Consider the following 17,748-nt stretch of genomic DNA (forward strand, 5'->3'; position numbering starts at 1 on the left):
ATTCAAATGAAAACTGAATTTGTTAACTTAATCGTGAAATGCAAAAATACCAGAATTACATAAAAGAAAACATACAAATAAAAGAGTAAAAATTAAAAGTTCACTATGTTCTCTAGCCTGGGTTAAAAAAAATTGAGAATAAGTAACAGGTGTTTAATCCTAGTTTTAGTTCTGTGATCATACCGAAGTCATATATTATTTTAAGACATAAGCTCACTTTTTTAAAGTACATAATATGAATACAGTACTCTAAATGGACACCAATGTTTGAGGTATATAGTGAGAACTGAAATATTATGATAATATAACTTCTAAAGAAGAGGAGTAAAAACACTCCAGAGACAGGCTTTTTATAAACACTGCAAAGAGAAGAAAACAAAGTGACTTTTAATAACTGCAAAAGGCAATAATAGTTTGGTTTGATTTAGCCAATGTGCAAAGACCTAAATCAAAAATAAAATAGCATAGATACTTGAAAATAGCAAAAGAGAAAGGAAATTGCATTAAAGGTGCTTTTTAATGAATGAATGACTAGACAGCTTTGGAATATTTTATACTACTTTACTGATGAAGGATTCAATCTCAATGATAATTTTAACAAAGATTGTACCAAATCTGTGTAGATCATTGTATTAAGACATAAGACCATTATAAAAAATGTTGACCCAGTCTTTCTCTACCATTGCTCCACTATAGTAAGGGAGATAAGATACACATACCTGAAAAACATATATTTTATTGTGAGCTAAATACAAACATTATTAATGTAGATAGTAGATGTTAAGTTAGCCTAAATGGAATTATAAAGCATGTATTTATAACATATAGTAGCAAAATAGTTCAGGGGTACAATACAAAATGTGGTTTAATAATTAAACAGAACTAAAGATGCTTATAAATATGATATGTTAGAATATGCTGTCTTTTCATATACAAAAGTTTTTGTCTATAATTAGTTTTTTTTTTTTTTTATCTTTGATTTCATTAAACAATGCTTATGTCAAATTTTCCATTTTAAAGACTTCCAATGAGGGTGAACAAACAAAAATTGGATAGTGTCTGCACTCTGGGGGAGATATCTTAGTTTGCAAATTGTCAAAAACCTTGCACCCCCTACATGAGCGTGGGTTAATTTAGCTGTTTGTTGCTATGTGAGGTTTTTCTAGGCAATGACACATATGCTCTAATTTATAGTTGGCTGAAATCTGTATTAAAAAAAAAAAAACCTGAATCTGACATATTTTATCAGAATTACATTCTGAAGAGCAAGCATGAGAAATATGTATTCTGATCCATGTAGCAGAGACTATGTTTATTTTTCTAATTTTTCTTTTAAAAATGGAAACAAGATTTTTAAAAATTGGGAAGGAAATAAATAGAAACATACGGGACAGAACAACGGTCAGCTTGTATGTCACTATAATCAACTTCTAACTGCAATCACAGTAATTTAAGAATGTCCTTTAAAAACTTCTATTCAGATGATTTGCTTGCTTAATTTATTGAAGAAACACAATATAACTCTTACCAGGGTGTAGGGCTGTTCTCCGCCTTGATTTGATCAGTTACAAACATCAACTCACTTAATCCTATTTAAAAACAAAAAACCTTATGAGGTAAATTCTATTATTACCATCCAGTTTCAATAGATGAGGAGACAGAGATTAAGACATTTGTCTAATTAAGTAACACAGTAAATGGTAGAGCTGAGGTTTGACCCTAGGCTTTCTGATTCAAGATTTTTGATTACCATGCCATCAATGACACTTTTGTCATTATCAGCTGGGTCAATTTCTCTTGGAGCACTGAGCTGGGAAATTTTGTGTGTGTGTTTGGGCTAATGACTTCACAGGCTTCCTAGGTAATTAGAGCAATTAGTGTATTTCCTCTTTTGCTTGGTTGCTATGAGTTCAGAAGCAAGCTTTGTATTCAATTGTGGTTTTTTTATAAACAGAATTTCTTGATTATTTTTCTTTCCCCTTTGCTTCTTAGTTTCTTTCATGTTATACGTAGTTTTTTTATGCTACTGTTCTCCGAATTTACAATGAGTTCAAATTCTTTTTGGAAGTATTGGGGCATCAATCACTAATCAACTTCTAACAATAACTACAAATCAGTCTTGACCAGAACTCCTTCATATTATCTAATTTATAAATCAAAGAACTACAGGGGACCAGTCATTGGCCACCATCAGTTATTTAAGATAAGGTGTAGCTAAACTAAACTGAATGATCACCTGAAACCAGTGATCATAACTTTTTCAATATGTAACAATAAATACACACACACTAATTAAATTTGACCTTTTCAAAGAATTCAATCTTTCCTTTGGTAGCACCAGAAGAACCTTTGGGTCAGCAAGCCCATTTTATGTGGTGAAGGTGAGGATGACGGTGATCTTTTGACTTTATCATCCTGGATAAAATGATGCCATGTCCTTTTGCCTTTCATCAAAGGCAGTTAAATGGTAGAAAATGAAAGAGTATGATTTTAGACGACTTGTTTCTATTTAGCTTGAGTTCTGCCACTAACTAGCTGGTAACATTGAGAAATCATTTAAATTCTATGGGTTAAATATTATATGATTAAAACAAATCTTCATAACTCAATCCACCTCTCTTTCCAGCTGGACATTTTGATCACTCTTTTGTATTCTTCTTTTTTAAAAATTTTTTAGTGTTTATTTTTGAGACAGAGACAGAGTATGAGCGGGGGAGGGGCAGAGAGAGGGAGACACAGAATCCGAAGCAGGCTCCAGGCTCTGAGCTGTCAGCACAGAGGCTGCCATGGGGCTAGAACTGCCGAACTGTGAGATCATGACCTGAGACAAAGTCAGACACTTAACCGACCGAGCCACCCAGGCGCCCCTCTTTTGTACTATTCTTTCATTTCACATACAAAGAAATAATTATCAGGGAAATGAAGTGAACCAATCAGAGGAAAACAGTACAAAGGTCTCCTGACTTCTGGAATTTTATTAAGAAATCAAACACTGTAGGTACATCCCATCTCAACCCAGAGGTTACTGCTATTCTGGGAGTGGTATCTTTCTTTTCCATTTTATTGTACTTTTGCTACATATATATGTAAATAAATAATACATAATACTATTTTAAGTGTTGAATGTAAGAATTCTCTTACTATTGGCTTATTTCACCCAACATAATGTTATTTTATCCATGTTGACATATGTGGTAGTATATAACTGCTATATAGTATTTCAATCAAGTGATAGACCTCAACTTGTTCATCTATTTTCTTGAACAGTGGCTTTCAACCTTTTTTTGGTCATGAAATCCATAGAGAGTAAAAATACATTTTATGTGGTGACCCAGTAGATAGATATGTGTATCTGTGAAATCAAACTTTACCTTTTTATTTATCCCTGTTGTATGTGATGTACTCTATTCCATTCTATTTCATTTTTTTTTTAATGCTGGTTATGACACACTAAATATATAGCCCTCTATTGGGTTTCAACCTGACATTTGAAAAACACTGTTCTAGGAGAATTATTTTCAAACTGCTACAATACTTCCAATACTCTGATACTCCTCTAGGATGGGGTGGGAAGCTACGGGTAGGAGAGTAAGCGCTGATTAGAATTTTTTCAAGCAAGGAAGGATGTGACTAAATAGAAATATGTTAAACCTTTGGATGGTTTAGGTACAGAAAACAAGTTTGTGAACCATGGTTTTAGGCAGTGAAGCTGATTTCTTATCATGAGGTAATTCTGAAAAACTGTATAGATTTTTAAATAAATGACTCATATTTTAAATTGATGTTGCAAGCTTACTGCTTTAAGGATTCCTAAGAACAGTCTATTTGTAAATTGGAATGAATATTTTTAGAAAGTGAATAAAAGCCACTCCTTTTAACTTATATATTTATTTGTCATGGTGAATGAAGAATGTCCATAACTCAGGGAAATGGCTTTATTTATGTTTCCATAAGCTACATCAATAAGCTTTATGCCTCAGTTGCATTACAGTGTATTATTTGCAGACTTAAATACAAATGACTTCATTGACTTAAAGATCTCCCATGAAGATGTTGTAATAGGGATTTCTATGTTGAACCAAAGTGGGACCATTTCTTTTACAAAAGAAAAATATTTAATTCTAATATGGTTACTTGTTATATTGGTCTTTGAAGGTGCATTTTAGCCTATGGCTGTAACTAGAGACATAAGAATATTTTGGTTTCAGCAAGATTGGCCATTACTGTTTGGTTTTTGGCATTATCATCTGACTTAAGTACTCTATTCCTTTTGTCATCAGTTCTCAGTATACAATGTTTGGTAAGATCTAATGACTTTGATGAATAAACCAGTCTTCAGAAGATCCAGAGGTCAGAAGTTGCCTTGTTTCTTTACCCTGATTTTTAAGGAAGTAATGGTGTTGAGTTGGCAGAGAAAACCAAATATGCCAAAACCTTGAAGAAAGAAAACTCAAAATGTAAGTGCAGGGGAAGCAAGTGTTAGGAGGCTATCATTCCAATTAGGAGCCATTGTATAGCCATGATCTGCAGCAATTTAGGCCTCTTGAATGTTTCACCTTGTGTTACAGTGCTACAATTTCTGGCCACAAAGTAAAGATATAAATAATAATAGGCATATTTAACTTCTGAAGGCATGGCTGTCAATCTGATTCGAGATCACAGGAGTCAAAAAGTTGATAAGGCAATTGAAATGGAATATGGGAGCTCCAAGTAGGCCAACTCATCATGCCACACTCTCAGTTCAACCACACTATTTGCTGTCTCCTCTGATTCAATATAACTCTGCTCCTTCCCCTCCCAAACCTTTCTTACCATGGTCCCTGAAACTCCTCTCTTAAGCAAAACAAGCAAGAAATTCCATACTACATCCTCTCACTAATTTAAAAAATATTTGTTTCCTAAATGAAAGAACTCTCCATTGAGGCCACTACTCCCTTTTAAGCTGGGGTGAACATGTAGTTTAACATAGAAATCAGAACTAAAAGAAAGCACTATTAATAGTTATGTCATTACCACAGGTGCAAATTGGGAGTATTATTGACAAAGCAGATGTCAAGGTCACTCCACCTATAGTCCTCTCAAGTCAAGGCCACTGATTTTCCTATAATTCACTTAGCTTAGGGTTAGAAAATAGGATCAGCATCTCCTATACAACCCGAACCATTTTTTTTCAGAATATATGTATTCTGAAATATATATATTTTTTTCAGAATATATATATACACGTGTGTATATATATATATATATACACACGTGTATATATACATATGTATATATATTAGAATATTTATACTTTTGTGTAAAACTCCATTTCCTCTGGTGTCCTTCTTCACTTCTACCTCCTCACTATTCTTCCTCCTTGTTCTTATTTATTAGCCTTACAGGGACTAGCTCTCCAAAGACTTAAGCACCTAGTTCAATATCTTCCTCTGCTTCCAAGACCCAAGATAACTTCCTGATTATCCTATCCCTTTTCTAATAATCCAGCCCCCAGAAGTCGTGACTTCTCAACCTCCATTCTGGATCCTAGTATCTTGTCATTCAACAGAAATATCAAACTTCCGTTCACAGTCCTGTATACTTTTATATCTCTCACTCAGTATTCCCTTTTAGACAAGCTCTTCAACCCCAATGGGACTCAAGGTCTCTATATCCCTCTACCTTTTGTATTGGTTGGCACCCTTTCTGTTGGCATCCTTCTCTATGTGGCTGACTCAACAGTCCATTATTTTCTTTCTTTTAATTAAAGTCAACTTTAGTTCAGGGTCTTACAGCTCCCTACTTGTCTACATTTCTTTACTGGGTCAATCCTGTGGTTCATATTGTCAAAATCATTATACCTGGTCTATGAGCTCACCTATAAGTTATAGCATCAAGTATACGGATGGTTTATTTGTGGTCACCAGACTCAACTGTTTCCTCTATTCTGCCCATCTATTTTCCACATACTTTTTAGTTACCATCTCTCACATTCTTCATAGCAACCATCTCAAGCTTATTCACTTTTGTTAAACTTTCAATCCAGCCACTATTCCCTTCCTTCTCAGTTAATAACACCTTCTTCTAACCCTCCCCAACTTCCTATCATCAACTAACAGACTTATTTGCAAATATTCATCTTTTCTTACTTCTCTTAAGTATAAGGGGTATCTCTTCCCCTATCTGAAGCTAATTATTTCACTTGTGCTCTAGATATTTTTTTTTCCTGTCCCTGAAGGGACCTCACTTTACCAATTTTTTTTTCTATCTCCAATCCCTAAATTGCTATTGGCATCTTCTGATCAGCACGCTGAAGTCTTAAAACAAACAAACAAAAAACAAAAAACTTCCCTGAACCCCATATCCTCCTCCAGCTACTAGCCTCTGTCTTTCTTTTTAAAGCCAAACTCATTGAAATTATTGCTCTATACTCACAGCCTGTATTTCCTCACTTTATGGTCTTCCCAATGACTCTGATCTGTTTTCTGCTGTCATCACTATAGGCAGAATTTGTTGCTGTTTTTCTCTTCCTTCCATCTTCTTAGATCTCCTGGTTTTCCTGTCAGATCTCTGAATGATCCCATTTAGACAGCTTATCTCAAAAATGCTGTTTGTCCCTCATGAATCTCCTTAAGTAGCCTGGCTTGATTGAGGCTGAATAATTCACAGAAGTTCTAAAACAGGAAAAAGGATGAGACCATGATATTCTTGAGGGTCAGGAGAGAGGTCTGGGCAGATGACGATGGTCATGTGCATGTGAGGAATGGAGTAGCTTACTGAGCTTTACTATCTAGGGTCTTGCCTTTAGCCTTGTGCGGTTATAGAAACACAAGTTTATAGATGCACTTAGGACAACTAAAAACATTTAAACTCCTAAGACATGACTATATAAACCCAGAAACATTTATACATAAAGGAAAATAATTTTCAAGCATACTATCCCCACATAGGAAAATCACAAGGAAAGTGCAAACATTACTAAGTTGACAATGTTGGGTTTGGAATTGATCAAAGGGTTCTGCGTATGAAAGACAGTCTAATGGTACCAGGTCTGTAGCCTACAGTGTCCATCTTCACATCAAGAATATTCTCAAAGACTTGGGAGAAGGGTACCCCTCTCTCAGATATATTAAGCTTTGAAGAAAGAGGATTCCTATCTGAGTATTTAACTAGTCTTCTGTTAAGCATTTATTCTTGAACATAAGTATCAGGAGATGTTCAATTATTTTTAAGAATATATTATGAACATACCAGACCCCTCATTCATTTTATTTTGGGGCTATTTCAAGATGTTTTGGGAAGCTCTTCTGCCTTAAGACAGGTTATTCAAAATGTGCTAAAACAAACTTCCCCCAAAGCCATCAATCAGCTTCCTTCATAAATAGAATCTCTGCTATCAAAGTATTATTTCTTTTTGTTTTTAGTAAAAAACCCTGCTGTGAGAGAACAAATACATAACTTCTATACCTATGCAAAGGGGGACAGAAGAACCTAATTAAAATAGCATAGTTTCATGTCTCTACTCCAGTATTCAATTTGTAAATTAAAACAGAAAAAAAATCCTAATCTCACAGGCTTCATTTAATGGATCCTAGCAAAATGCTCAAATTGACCTTTACTATAAACTGAGAGCTGCTCTCCACTAGAAAAAAAAAATCTGTTTCTTGAATTCAAAATGTCATTTAAGAATACCAAAACCATTTTAAATCACAATATTCACTACACAAAGTCAGTCACTCATTCTTTGCACACATAGGTGAGTTAAGTCTACAAAAGGAAGGAGTTTGATGCTTATGTTTGGGGAAGCAATGAATCAGAAGTGATCACTTTTGAAACAAAAGTGCAAATGTGCTTGGTGATCCAGAATTTAAAGTTAAGATCTTGTCTCTATCTCTTTGTCGCCATTAACTGATACTCAGTTCTTTATGGGGTGATTATCTTTTAATTCACTCTCAGTGGTTCTCTCATGTCATTCACTGGTTCAGAAGAACTCAAGGAAGGTACAGATGAATACCTGATGTTAAAGTATTAGATGTCAAATAGGTTATGTTTCACATAGATAGGCACTGGATTTGGTAGAGTTCTATATTGATAAAACATTCAAATAAACTTCTAAGAATATCGTAGACATTTGGGTTTTCTTCCAAGTGGTTCAATATTAGATAGTAGTTACCTAAAGGGCTGGGGTTAACTGGATCAACAGTTCTGTATGATTGATAAGTATATTTGGCTATTTAGGTGACAGTATATCATGGTGGTTATTACTATTGGCTTTTTAAAACTTAAAACATGTCTTTGAGTCCAGCTCTAACATTGTGGTATCCTGAAAAAGATAGTAATGTATTCATGCTTCAATTTCTGCATGTGAAGAATGGGGCTAACATTATCTCTGTTAAAAATGGCTATGGGGTTAAATGAGATAATGCACGTAACATGCTTATCATGATGTTTGGCATAAAGTAAATGCCTATAATAATGGTAATGATGGTATATAGCTAGTTCCACTGATACTCCAACTTCAAAATATTTTGTTAATGTTTATTTTTGAAGGAGACAGAGAGAGAGAGACAGAGCGTGAGCAGGGGAGGAGCAGAGAGAAAGGGAGACACAGAATCCAAAGAGGGCTCCAGGCTCCAAGCTGTTAGAATAGAGCCTGACATGGGGCTTGAACTCACAAACCATGAGACCATGACCTGAGCTGAAGTTGGATGCTCAACCGACTGAGCCACCCAGGTGCCCTGATACTCCAACTTTGAGATCAGTTATATCATCAATCTAAAGTGTTGTAGATTCTGCATAAAGATTTATTTCTCAAAAATGATATATTTCGAAAACATAATCTTCCAATGAAGTATTGCAATGTTCTTACTCTCTGCTAAAAACTATATCTGCAATATAGTTTATAGGACTTTTGATGATATAGTCTACTAAGTGGGACTTTCCCAGGTGCCTAGTACCTCACCATGACGTCAAGTTTTAAATACCTTTTTGAAGCCTAAACATAGCTGTTAAGGGGAGGGATACTGATGGTGTTATTCTCATCTGCATATATCATGTCTTGAGACAGTTCAGAATGCCACACTAACCTCTATATTAAGCTAACCTTTCTCTAAACCACAAGTCATGAGAATTGGGGGAGGTGACATCTGACTTTACTACCTGTAAATGACCTTTCTTTGATTAATTTCCCTCTTCGAAACCACACACTGTCTTTCAGAGTTATCAAGCAGGAAACGGCTCCCCATTTCTATCCCTGTGTGGCTTTTAATTCCCTAAGTTGTCACCATCTGGCTATAAAAGAGGGGGAAGGTTGAATCCCTGGATTCTTTTCTTCACTATTTGTTGGTAATGTGGTCTTCTATTTTCTTCAGTCTATATGGGGTTGTTTAAACATATGATTAGACTCGGCTGTACTGTGAAAGAATTTTGGTTCACAAGGAGCTGAGGCTTCTCACAAAAACTGGACATGTAATTCCAAAGCTTTTCACGGGATTAAAACAAAACAAAACAAAATGAAACCAAACAAAACTGGATCATATTCCTATTGGCACTGGTTTAACTATGAAGTATTTCCTTGAGATGTAACCTGTCATCACTCTGCTTTCTTTGACTATGGGTATCTCTAGCAGAATCCAACTCTTGGTATGAAAGGTCTCTAGGCTAATCTGCCCTATTTTCACTTCCCAATTCCAAAGTCAGATGATCATTTTTGGTTTTCCTTCTTATCCCCAGAGAGTGTTTATTATATTATATTTAAATTAGGGGCATCTGGGTGGCTCAGTTGGCTGAGCATCTGACTCTTGGTTTTGGCTCAGGTCATTATCTCCTGGTTCAATGAATCGGTTCAAGCCCTGTGTCTGGCTCTGTGCACTGTGCAGGGAGTGTGGAGCCTGCTTGGGATTCTCTCTCTCTGTTCTTCCCTCACTCAGGTGCTCTCTCTCCCTCTCTCAAAATAAATGAATATACTTTAAAAATAAATAATTAATACTCACTAGACAATGCATTCTCCTTATTGTTATCCTTTCTATATGTGAGTTGTGTCTTCGGAAAGTTGAATCATTTCTTTCTTCTCTTGTGCTAACACTTTTTTGGAGAGTTCAATAACCTCATTATACTTTTTATGTTCATAAATTTTAAGGTTGTTTTAGAAGAATTTTTTTCCTCCATGCCTTTTACAGTTTTTTTTTTAAGCATCAACTATCTACACTTGACCCAGCTCAAAGTTCTCTCATTTTTGCATTAATAGAATTCATTTCCTCAAATACTGAACACATCTGCATTTTAAAGCAACTATGGTATATTCTGATGACATCTTTAAAAATGTACACTTTCATTTTTATTCAGAAACTTCTCCAGTCCTCACCCCCCTGGCCTTAAGTTTAACTCCCACAATTTATAATTCCCATTTGGGATAGAGACAGCTTATCTTCTGCTCTACATCAAAATGTGTTCTTTAGAAGCAATCTGATATTATTCTATCAAAGTGTGAATTTAAGTCACCCTGTTACCTTTTCTAGGGACATGGGTATTTGCACAAGAACCTTATCTCTAATTGCAAAGTGACACTCTTAAGAATTGTTAAAAGAAACTATTGTTCAAGGCGGATGGAATGAGAAGACCCTTACCATATAGGACTCACATGCCACCCAGCAGACCCCAGATTATCAATGTGGTCAGGAGGTATTAATATGTCTTACTTATGAACTGGATTTGGTATCTTAGAATGTTTTATTTGAAATTATGGTTCTATTTCTGGCTTGCTTGCTTCTTCATAGTGCCAATCTAGGTCGACAGGAGAATATGAGACCATTGTTCCATATCCCGCTTAAAAGAGAACACCACTTCAAAGAGAACAACAACTGACAAAAATAAAACAAGCAATCAGTTTTAAAACATTTTGCCTGTGTGCTTCTTAATCTTAACTTTTTTCAGGGATTTAAGTTACTTTAAGGAACCTACTTTGGGTGATTATGTTCTGTGTCTAGCACAATGAAGCCATCTAAGTAAAAATAATTAATATATAATTATTTTCCAAAAATTTCTCCTTTATTATTAGGAAAGTATTGCAATGTGTAGACTTGTCCCCTCTTACCCTCTTAAAAACATGGAGTAAATTCCTTGAAAAATGAAAAAATTCATTTTTGTTAAAATTCCTTTAAAGGGTACTAGGGTTTTTAAATCAAACACAGATGAAATAAACCATCCAAAGAAAACAAAATACTTCATAATGCACCTTTTAGCTACACTACATTTTAAAAATTTCTCTTGCTGGGGCACCTAGGTGGCTCAGTTGGTTAAGCATCCAACTTTAGCTCAGGGCATGATCTCACGGATTAGTGGGTTCAAGTCCTGCATCAGACTCTGTGCTGACAGCTCAGAGCCTGGGGCCTGCTTCGAATTTCGCGTCTCCCTCTATCTCTGCCCCTCCCCCACTTGTGTTTTTTCATTTTCAAAAATGAATAAACATTAACAAAAATTAAAAATTTCTTTTGCTACTTGCATTCAGTGATTATAGAATTAAATGTTGCATTCTTTGATAGTCAACTAGGTTCATGAATTATTAGGCAATAACATGAAATAATTTGTTTTTGAAACAGGGGTCACATAAGTGTATTTTACTAAAAATTATATTTATGTACAATTTTAACCATTCTTCCTATTTATATTTGTAAAAGTTATATCGTCTACTCAGGTGTTCACATTCTTCATGTGGACAGAACCCAGAGCTGACTTGTTAATATTTGTAACATGACTTATGAACCAAGACTTGACCAAAATCTTTATGGAATTAGAATGTATCTTTGTTATCATATCCTTTTTGGCCCTTACAACAGTTTAACACATGAAGCTAAGTGAATATGTGATTGGCTCCATAGTTATCCATTCAGTAAAGGTTTATTGAGTACCAACTCTATACCAAACACTGTGCTATTTCTGAGAAAACAACTGTTAGCAGAACAGACACAATCTCTGCTCTTAAAAAGAAGACATTCTAGTGGGGGGGGATACTTTTTTTTTTTTAAACCCAGCAAATTAAAAATATTTACAGACTGTACAATGAAAGAAATGTGCAAGGAGCTAGGATAAGGGTTAGTGCTGGGAAGGAACAGTTTCTGGTAGGATGGGACACAAAGGATGAGAAAGAAGCATCTATTTGAAAAATGGTGGGTGTGGGTTATGTTTTCTCCCCACCTCCTCACTACCTCCCCAAAGTGAAAATTTATATACATACAGTACTGCATTTCCCTAGTGGTATATTTTTATGCATAGTATAACCCTATATGTACTTTAAAAATGTGTGCAGTGTAGTTACAGCAAAGGATGGAAATAAATACATCCTCTAACCACCACATAAATACTGCAGAGAAAAACAGTGAGCAAAGTGAATTACTACAGTTTTTACAAAGGCTCCTTTCTATAAGTACATTTGTGTCTCAGAGCCAGGACTGTTCAACTGCAGAAGGTGAAATAGAACCCTTAGTCTTAGTATGTAAACATAACTCACTTTTTTGGGGGTGAGTTGGACATACCATAATCTGCAAACAAGAAAGAAACATGTTAAAAACAGGTAAAAATTTCCCCCAAATGGTCTAAGTGGCTATAAGATCTTTGCCATTCTAAAATTTGGGAGCTATTGCTCCCTGCCCCAAATCCCCCATTCTTGGGGAGACAGGGCCACCAAATGTAAAGAGCCTGAATGCTTAGCCACTAGAGGGAGAGAGTGTGCCTCTGGTGATTCTGGAGCCAATGAAAGCAACTCATGAAAAGGATAGGCTTTCAAGGGAGCTAAATTAAGCTCTTATCAGCCAGGGGTAAGGACTATTTCCACTGTGGTAGCTTTGGGAAATTTGAGGATACTTTCTTAAAACTTCACAATGGATCCTCTTCTACTAGTAATTAAATTGGTTAAGCTATCCAGATAGTTCATCTTAATTCTGAATATGTTTTGGTTCAGCTTTTCCAAGGACCTCCATAACTTTGCAGATAAATACAGTCTTAATTTTTAGGAAGGACTTGTGGCAATTCAGGGAAGTTATATTACCCTTTATATATTGGGAATTTATATATTATGAACAACATGCCAATTTTCTAAGATAATTTAGGATTAAAATCTTTGCTCTCTACTGGGATGATTAGAATGATTTGTGGGGTTCTATGTTCACAGCTGTCCCAAATATGACTTCAGGAAAATTACTTTTATTTAGATAACAGGTTTAAAAAAAAACAAAAACACCTGACTTACCAATATAGAAATCACAGGAACTGCAAGTTGTTGCTGACCTGAGCCCAAATAATTTGTTCTCCAATGAAAAATCGGTTAATCTTTGTTGCACTATGGCAGCAACTGCCAATTTCCATAATTAAAAACGAGCCTGTTGGTACAATTGTTTTTAAAAAATACAATCCATAAACTCTTAAGTAATTAACAATGCAACTTAAATACAGCTATTACCCAAGTCCTATGGTATCTGTTACTTGGTGTTTATTAATGTGAATTAATTCCTTCCCTGAAATCTAAAGAAAAGACACGATTCAAAATTTTATAGACATACAGACTAGTGCTTAAGATATAGTTGATGATTTTATTTTCAATGTAGCATTTCGCTTTCCTCAGCAGGAAAGAAGAAGAAGAAAAAAAAAAAAAAAAAAAAAAAAAAACAACCCAACAACTCAGCAACTATTTTTGGGATTCTTGAAAGGAGTAGGAGTATGATGCCTCCTCCTAACTGTTTCAGCATTGATTTTCTTCACAATCTGTGATACGGTTTCTCAGAAATGCTGTTTGGCAGTCCTGATAATTTCATGTGTTTTCAAACTTAAGCCACCCAGACTACACAGTTCAGTATTTTCAGCTCCTTTCATTTTCCTTTTCCCTTTAATTATAGAAGTCTCTATTCCCTCTTTTTTGCAAATGTGGTCAAGTAAGATGCTAAATGCTACTATTTGTAGAAGAAATATGCATTTGCTTTTTCCATGACGGTCCAGACATTCTTCCCAAATAAAAAAGCTGTGCTGTACCTGATGATATTGACGGCCAACACGTCACTGGGACCAACTTTTTGGACCCTCACCCGTTCCTTTGACTTTGGTGAATGCGGCACAAGCCCTGGGCAGTAAAAAGCAAGTAAACACTCTAATTTTAAAACTGCACTGTAAAGCACTTTCAAAATAGTTGAGCTTCATCTCAGACCTGAATTTACTTCTCAAATCCGTTCTCGAGGACCCCTCTATCCTGATTCGTGTCCTGGTCTACCCGGAGCCGTTTTCTGAAATTGTACCGCATAGTTTATTGCGAAGCCTGAGTGGGTGGGTCCACGCGCACACCCGACTCCGGCCAGGACGCCGATGCCTGAGCTCCGCGTCGGGCGCCTGGATCTTCGTTCCGCTCCCTCGGCCCGGCCTCGTCACAAATCCCAGTTTGAAAGAAAACTTCAAGCGGCCGAAATGAACCTCCCCTCACCGCTCCAATTCTTCCTTCCCAGCCGGCTGAAAACGTGAGATTTATTATGGCCTGGGGTGGAGGGAGCGACCTGGGGTCGCCGTGGCACTCTCGGAAGCGGGTTACCTGGTCCCGCTTTGGGGGCGGGGTTCGCCATCTGGGGGCCGCAGGGCCGGGGGCGACGCGGCCGGGCGCGCGGGTGGGCGCGAGGGAGTGCGCGCGTCGCGGAGCCGCCGGGCAGCACTTGTCCTGTAATCGATTGCCGAGCGCGCCGAGCGGCCCAGAGCGCAGACACGCGCACACGCGCCCTCGCCAGCCCGCGCGCACACGCACACACACACATACATACACACAAACACACACACACATACACACACAGACGCACCCGCACTGGCGCCCAGGCCCCGCACACACGCATACACACGCGCGCGCGCGCACGCACGTCCGCCTGCCCGCGCCCCGGGCCCCGCCGCCAGCCGCCGCCAGCCCGCCCTCCGCCCGCGGGCGTCTGCGCGAGCCCGGCCGGCGGGGGAGATGTGCTCGGGCTCCGGCGGATCGGTTTCTCGGGGTTTGACCAGCTGTCCCGGGCTAACCCTGCTCCTCGCTGAAGATGGAGGAAGTAAAAACAGGATTACCCTTAGCTACAGATCCACTGCCTTAGTTTCCACCACCAACTGCAGTGCACAAACACACGTTAGGCACAGGAAAGAAAGAAAGAGAGAGGATACACTAACAGTAAACACAAACAAAAGGGTGATGGGATTATTTTACTGCATGCACTGCTGAGGTAAATCTCCGCTTGGCTTTTGCGTGGTGAAGAACAGCTCTTGTTTTATTTGTCTTCTGATTCATAGATTATATATAAATATGTGTATCTGATTTGCAGGGGGGGAGTGTTTTCAAAGTTAAGTGTAATTATATAGCGTCTCGTTTTGCACTGTGATGTGATCAAATGACTTGTTGCTGTTAACCAGTAATAATGATAATATAGATATTTTTCTCTGGGCGGGATGGATTGTGGTTATGATTAGGATAATGATTTCTGTAAAGGGACGCTCAGGGAATCGGGTTGAAGATGATGTCTTCTGCCTTAATTTATCGTCCCCTTCTTGTAATCTGTTTCGGGGATGTTAATCGATTAATCAGTTTTCATCTCTGTAGCTGTCATGGATTTTGACTTGTTTTGCTTTGTTTTAACTTGAATTCCAAGAAAGATTGAGTAGCCTGGAATAAATTGCAGCTGTCCTGATAGAAGGTAATATCCAGATCCTGTTGGAATTTTTTAAAAAGCAAAAAACCTGGTATGACACATGTGAAAAGGCAGCAGTTAAATCACTTTGACAGGTTCTAGTATGGGCGAAAGAGATGGAATTAAGATTTAATTTTTTTTTCTTTTTCTTTCTTTCTTTTTCTTTTTTTCTTTTTTCTTTTTTTTTTCTTTTTGCCAAGGGCGAAAAACAGTCCTGTGAAGTTGGCCTAGGTTCCTTGCTGGGTTCGGCCTGACTGTCCCTCCCCTCTTACTCCCCCCCCCCCCCCCCCCTTTTCTTTCAGTTTTCTTGTCTTAGCTTTTGGTCGATTCTTAAGGAACCGGTGGATCAAGTTTTTTCTCTTCTTGTTAATCGCATTGCTGGAGCACTGACTGACCTCTCTCTCTCTTTCTCTCTCTCTCTCCCTCTTTTTTTTCTCCTCTTTCCTGAAAGTACGTGGTGCCATTCCTGAGTGACTTTTCCCACTAGACCATCCCAAAGGGACGAGGGGGAGGGGTAGAAGGAGGAGGAGGAGGAGGAGGAGGAGGACGAGGAGGAGGAGGAGGAGGAGAGGGGGGTGTTCCTTCTCTCTCATTTCTTGGTTTTGTTTATCAGCCGATCTGTTTGCAGGATTTGGGCTCGGAATGACCCACCTGTAAAGTGCTTTTCCTTCCTCCTCGCCTTGAACTCTGCAGGGGGCTTGGCTTGGAGGGGGCCAGGGAGGGAAAGAGAGAGGGGGAAACACAAAAACTTCTTTCTTTCTTTCTCCGTTTATCTTCAGCCCGACATTGTCACCTCCTCTTTGAGGGGTTAGAAGAAGCTGAGATCTCCCGACAGAGCTGGAAATGGTGATGAATCTTTTTTAATCAAAGGACAATTTCTTTTGTATGTACATTTCGTTTCTCTTTCTCCTTTTCTTTTTCTTTCTCTCCTCTGAGGGTTAATAACCATTTCATTGATGGGGCAGACTTCTTTCGCTTCTCTCTGACGTTTCTTTCTTTTTAATATGTGTGTGTTAAATGTGTACATTTTTAAAGAGATAAACTCATTTGTAAAATATCCGAAGAAACTGCTCCCCTTTTAAACTTTACGGATGCCTTTCTTGAAAACCTTATGTAATCATAATTTGAAAGAATTTGATAACAGTACAGCAGGTTGAAATTTAAGTGCTATGTAGTGACTGAGTTGGGAATTTGATCTGACTATTCCATAAAGAAAGAAAGAAAAGTTTTTTTTGGGGGGGGGGGAGTGGGGAGGGTGGTGGTGAAGAAGGGGAGGGGAGGGAGAAGGGAAGTGGTTTTGGAGACAAGAAGTGAAGCTGCCTGTTTTCCAGTAAGTAATGGAGAAATTCCAGGAGCCAGGGCTAAATATACTTGGCGATCAATACAGAAATGGCTCATTGTGAATAATTTAGCTGCTGGTGCAGAGAGAGTTTTGAAACTAAAGGCAAAAAGGACCAGGGCCAAAGGAAAAAAAAATAAGTAAAAATCTCCTCAGGACATGTCAATTCTTTAAACTTTTTCCTTCAAAGAATACAGTTAGCTTATCGATCTTCTCATTATGTGAAATCAAAGCTAGGGGGTGTCATCTCATACAATTTACTTTTGTTTCTGAGAATTAACTTCTTGTTTTGTGTCATTGATGCATGGAAATAATTCCCCAAACTTTAAAAAAGTGATTCCCTTCCTGAGAGCAAAAAGTTTATGAAATTTTCAAAATCAGAATCTATTAAGTTGGCTTGGCATTTGTATCCAACCATGGTCTGGCGGGAAATTAAGGTTACATTGAACAGGTGCTTCCACAGAACTTAGTGTAGGCTAAAATGTCATTACAAGTCTGGGAGTAAGGTAACTGCTGCAGAAACCTTCCAGACACACTTGGGCACTAAATTTTTGTTTTGTTTTGTTTTGTTATGTTTGTTTGTCCTCCCTCCTCCCTCTTAGAACATGATGAACCAACTTGCAACAATTGTGAATAGAGCTATCTGTATACCAGGGAAGTCCTCAAACTGCAGTGTGATTATGGGAAGTAGTGACTGGTAAAATACTTCTATCCCAGTTAAAGCTGGCACATTTGAGGTGT

General features: G+C 37.6%; 1 protein-coding gene across 13 annotated transcripts in view; it reads left to right on the forward strand.

The window, feature by feature from the left end:
* Positions 1-14,369: 14,369 nt before the first annotated feature.
* IKZF2 (IKAROS family zinc finger 2) overlaps positions 14,370-17,748 on the forward strand; it is a 163,313-nt gene continuing 159,934 nt past the window's right edge. For 2 of the 13 annotated variants that reach the window (XM_060623405.3, XM_060623409.3), the window contains exon 1: positions 14,376-14,474. Coding sequence is in view for 6 of the 13 variants with exons in the window: in XM_060623397.3 (XP_060479380.1) it covers positions 16,512-16,514 (3 nt within the window). In the remaining 7 variants the exon portion in view is untranslated. Of the gene's footprint in view, positions 14,475-15,001; positions 15,207-15,948; positions 16,552-17,748 lie in introns of those variants that run through there. The other 11 variants (XM_060623402.3, XM_060623407.3, XM_081796346.1 and 8 more) reach the window with 9 other exon arrangements.

The sequence above is a fragment of the Panthera onca genome, chromosome C1 (assembly GCF_046562875.1).
Source record: "Panthera onca isolate mPanOnc1 chromosome C1, mPanOnc1 haplotype 2, whole genome shotgun sequence".
NCBI classification, from domain to species: Eukaryota; Metazoa; Chordata; class Mammalia; order Carnivora; family Felidae; genus Panthera; species Panthera onca.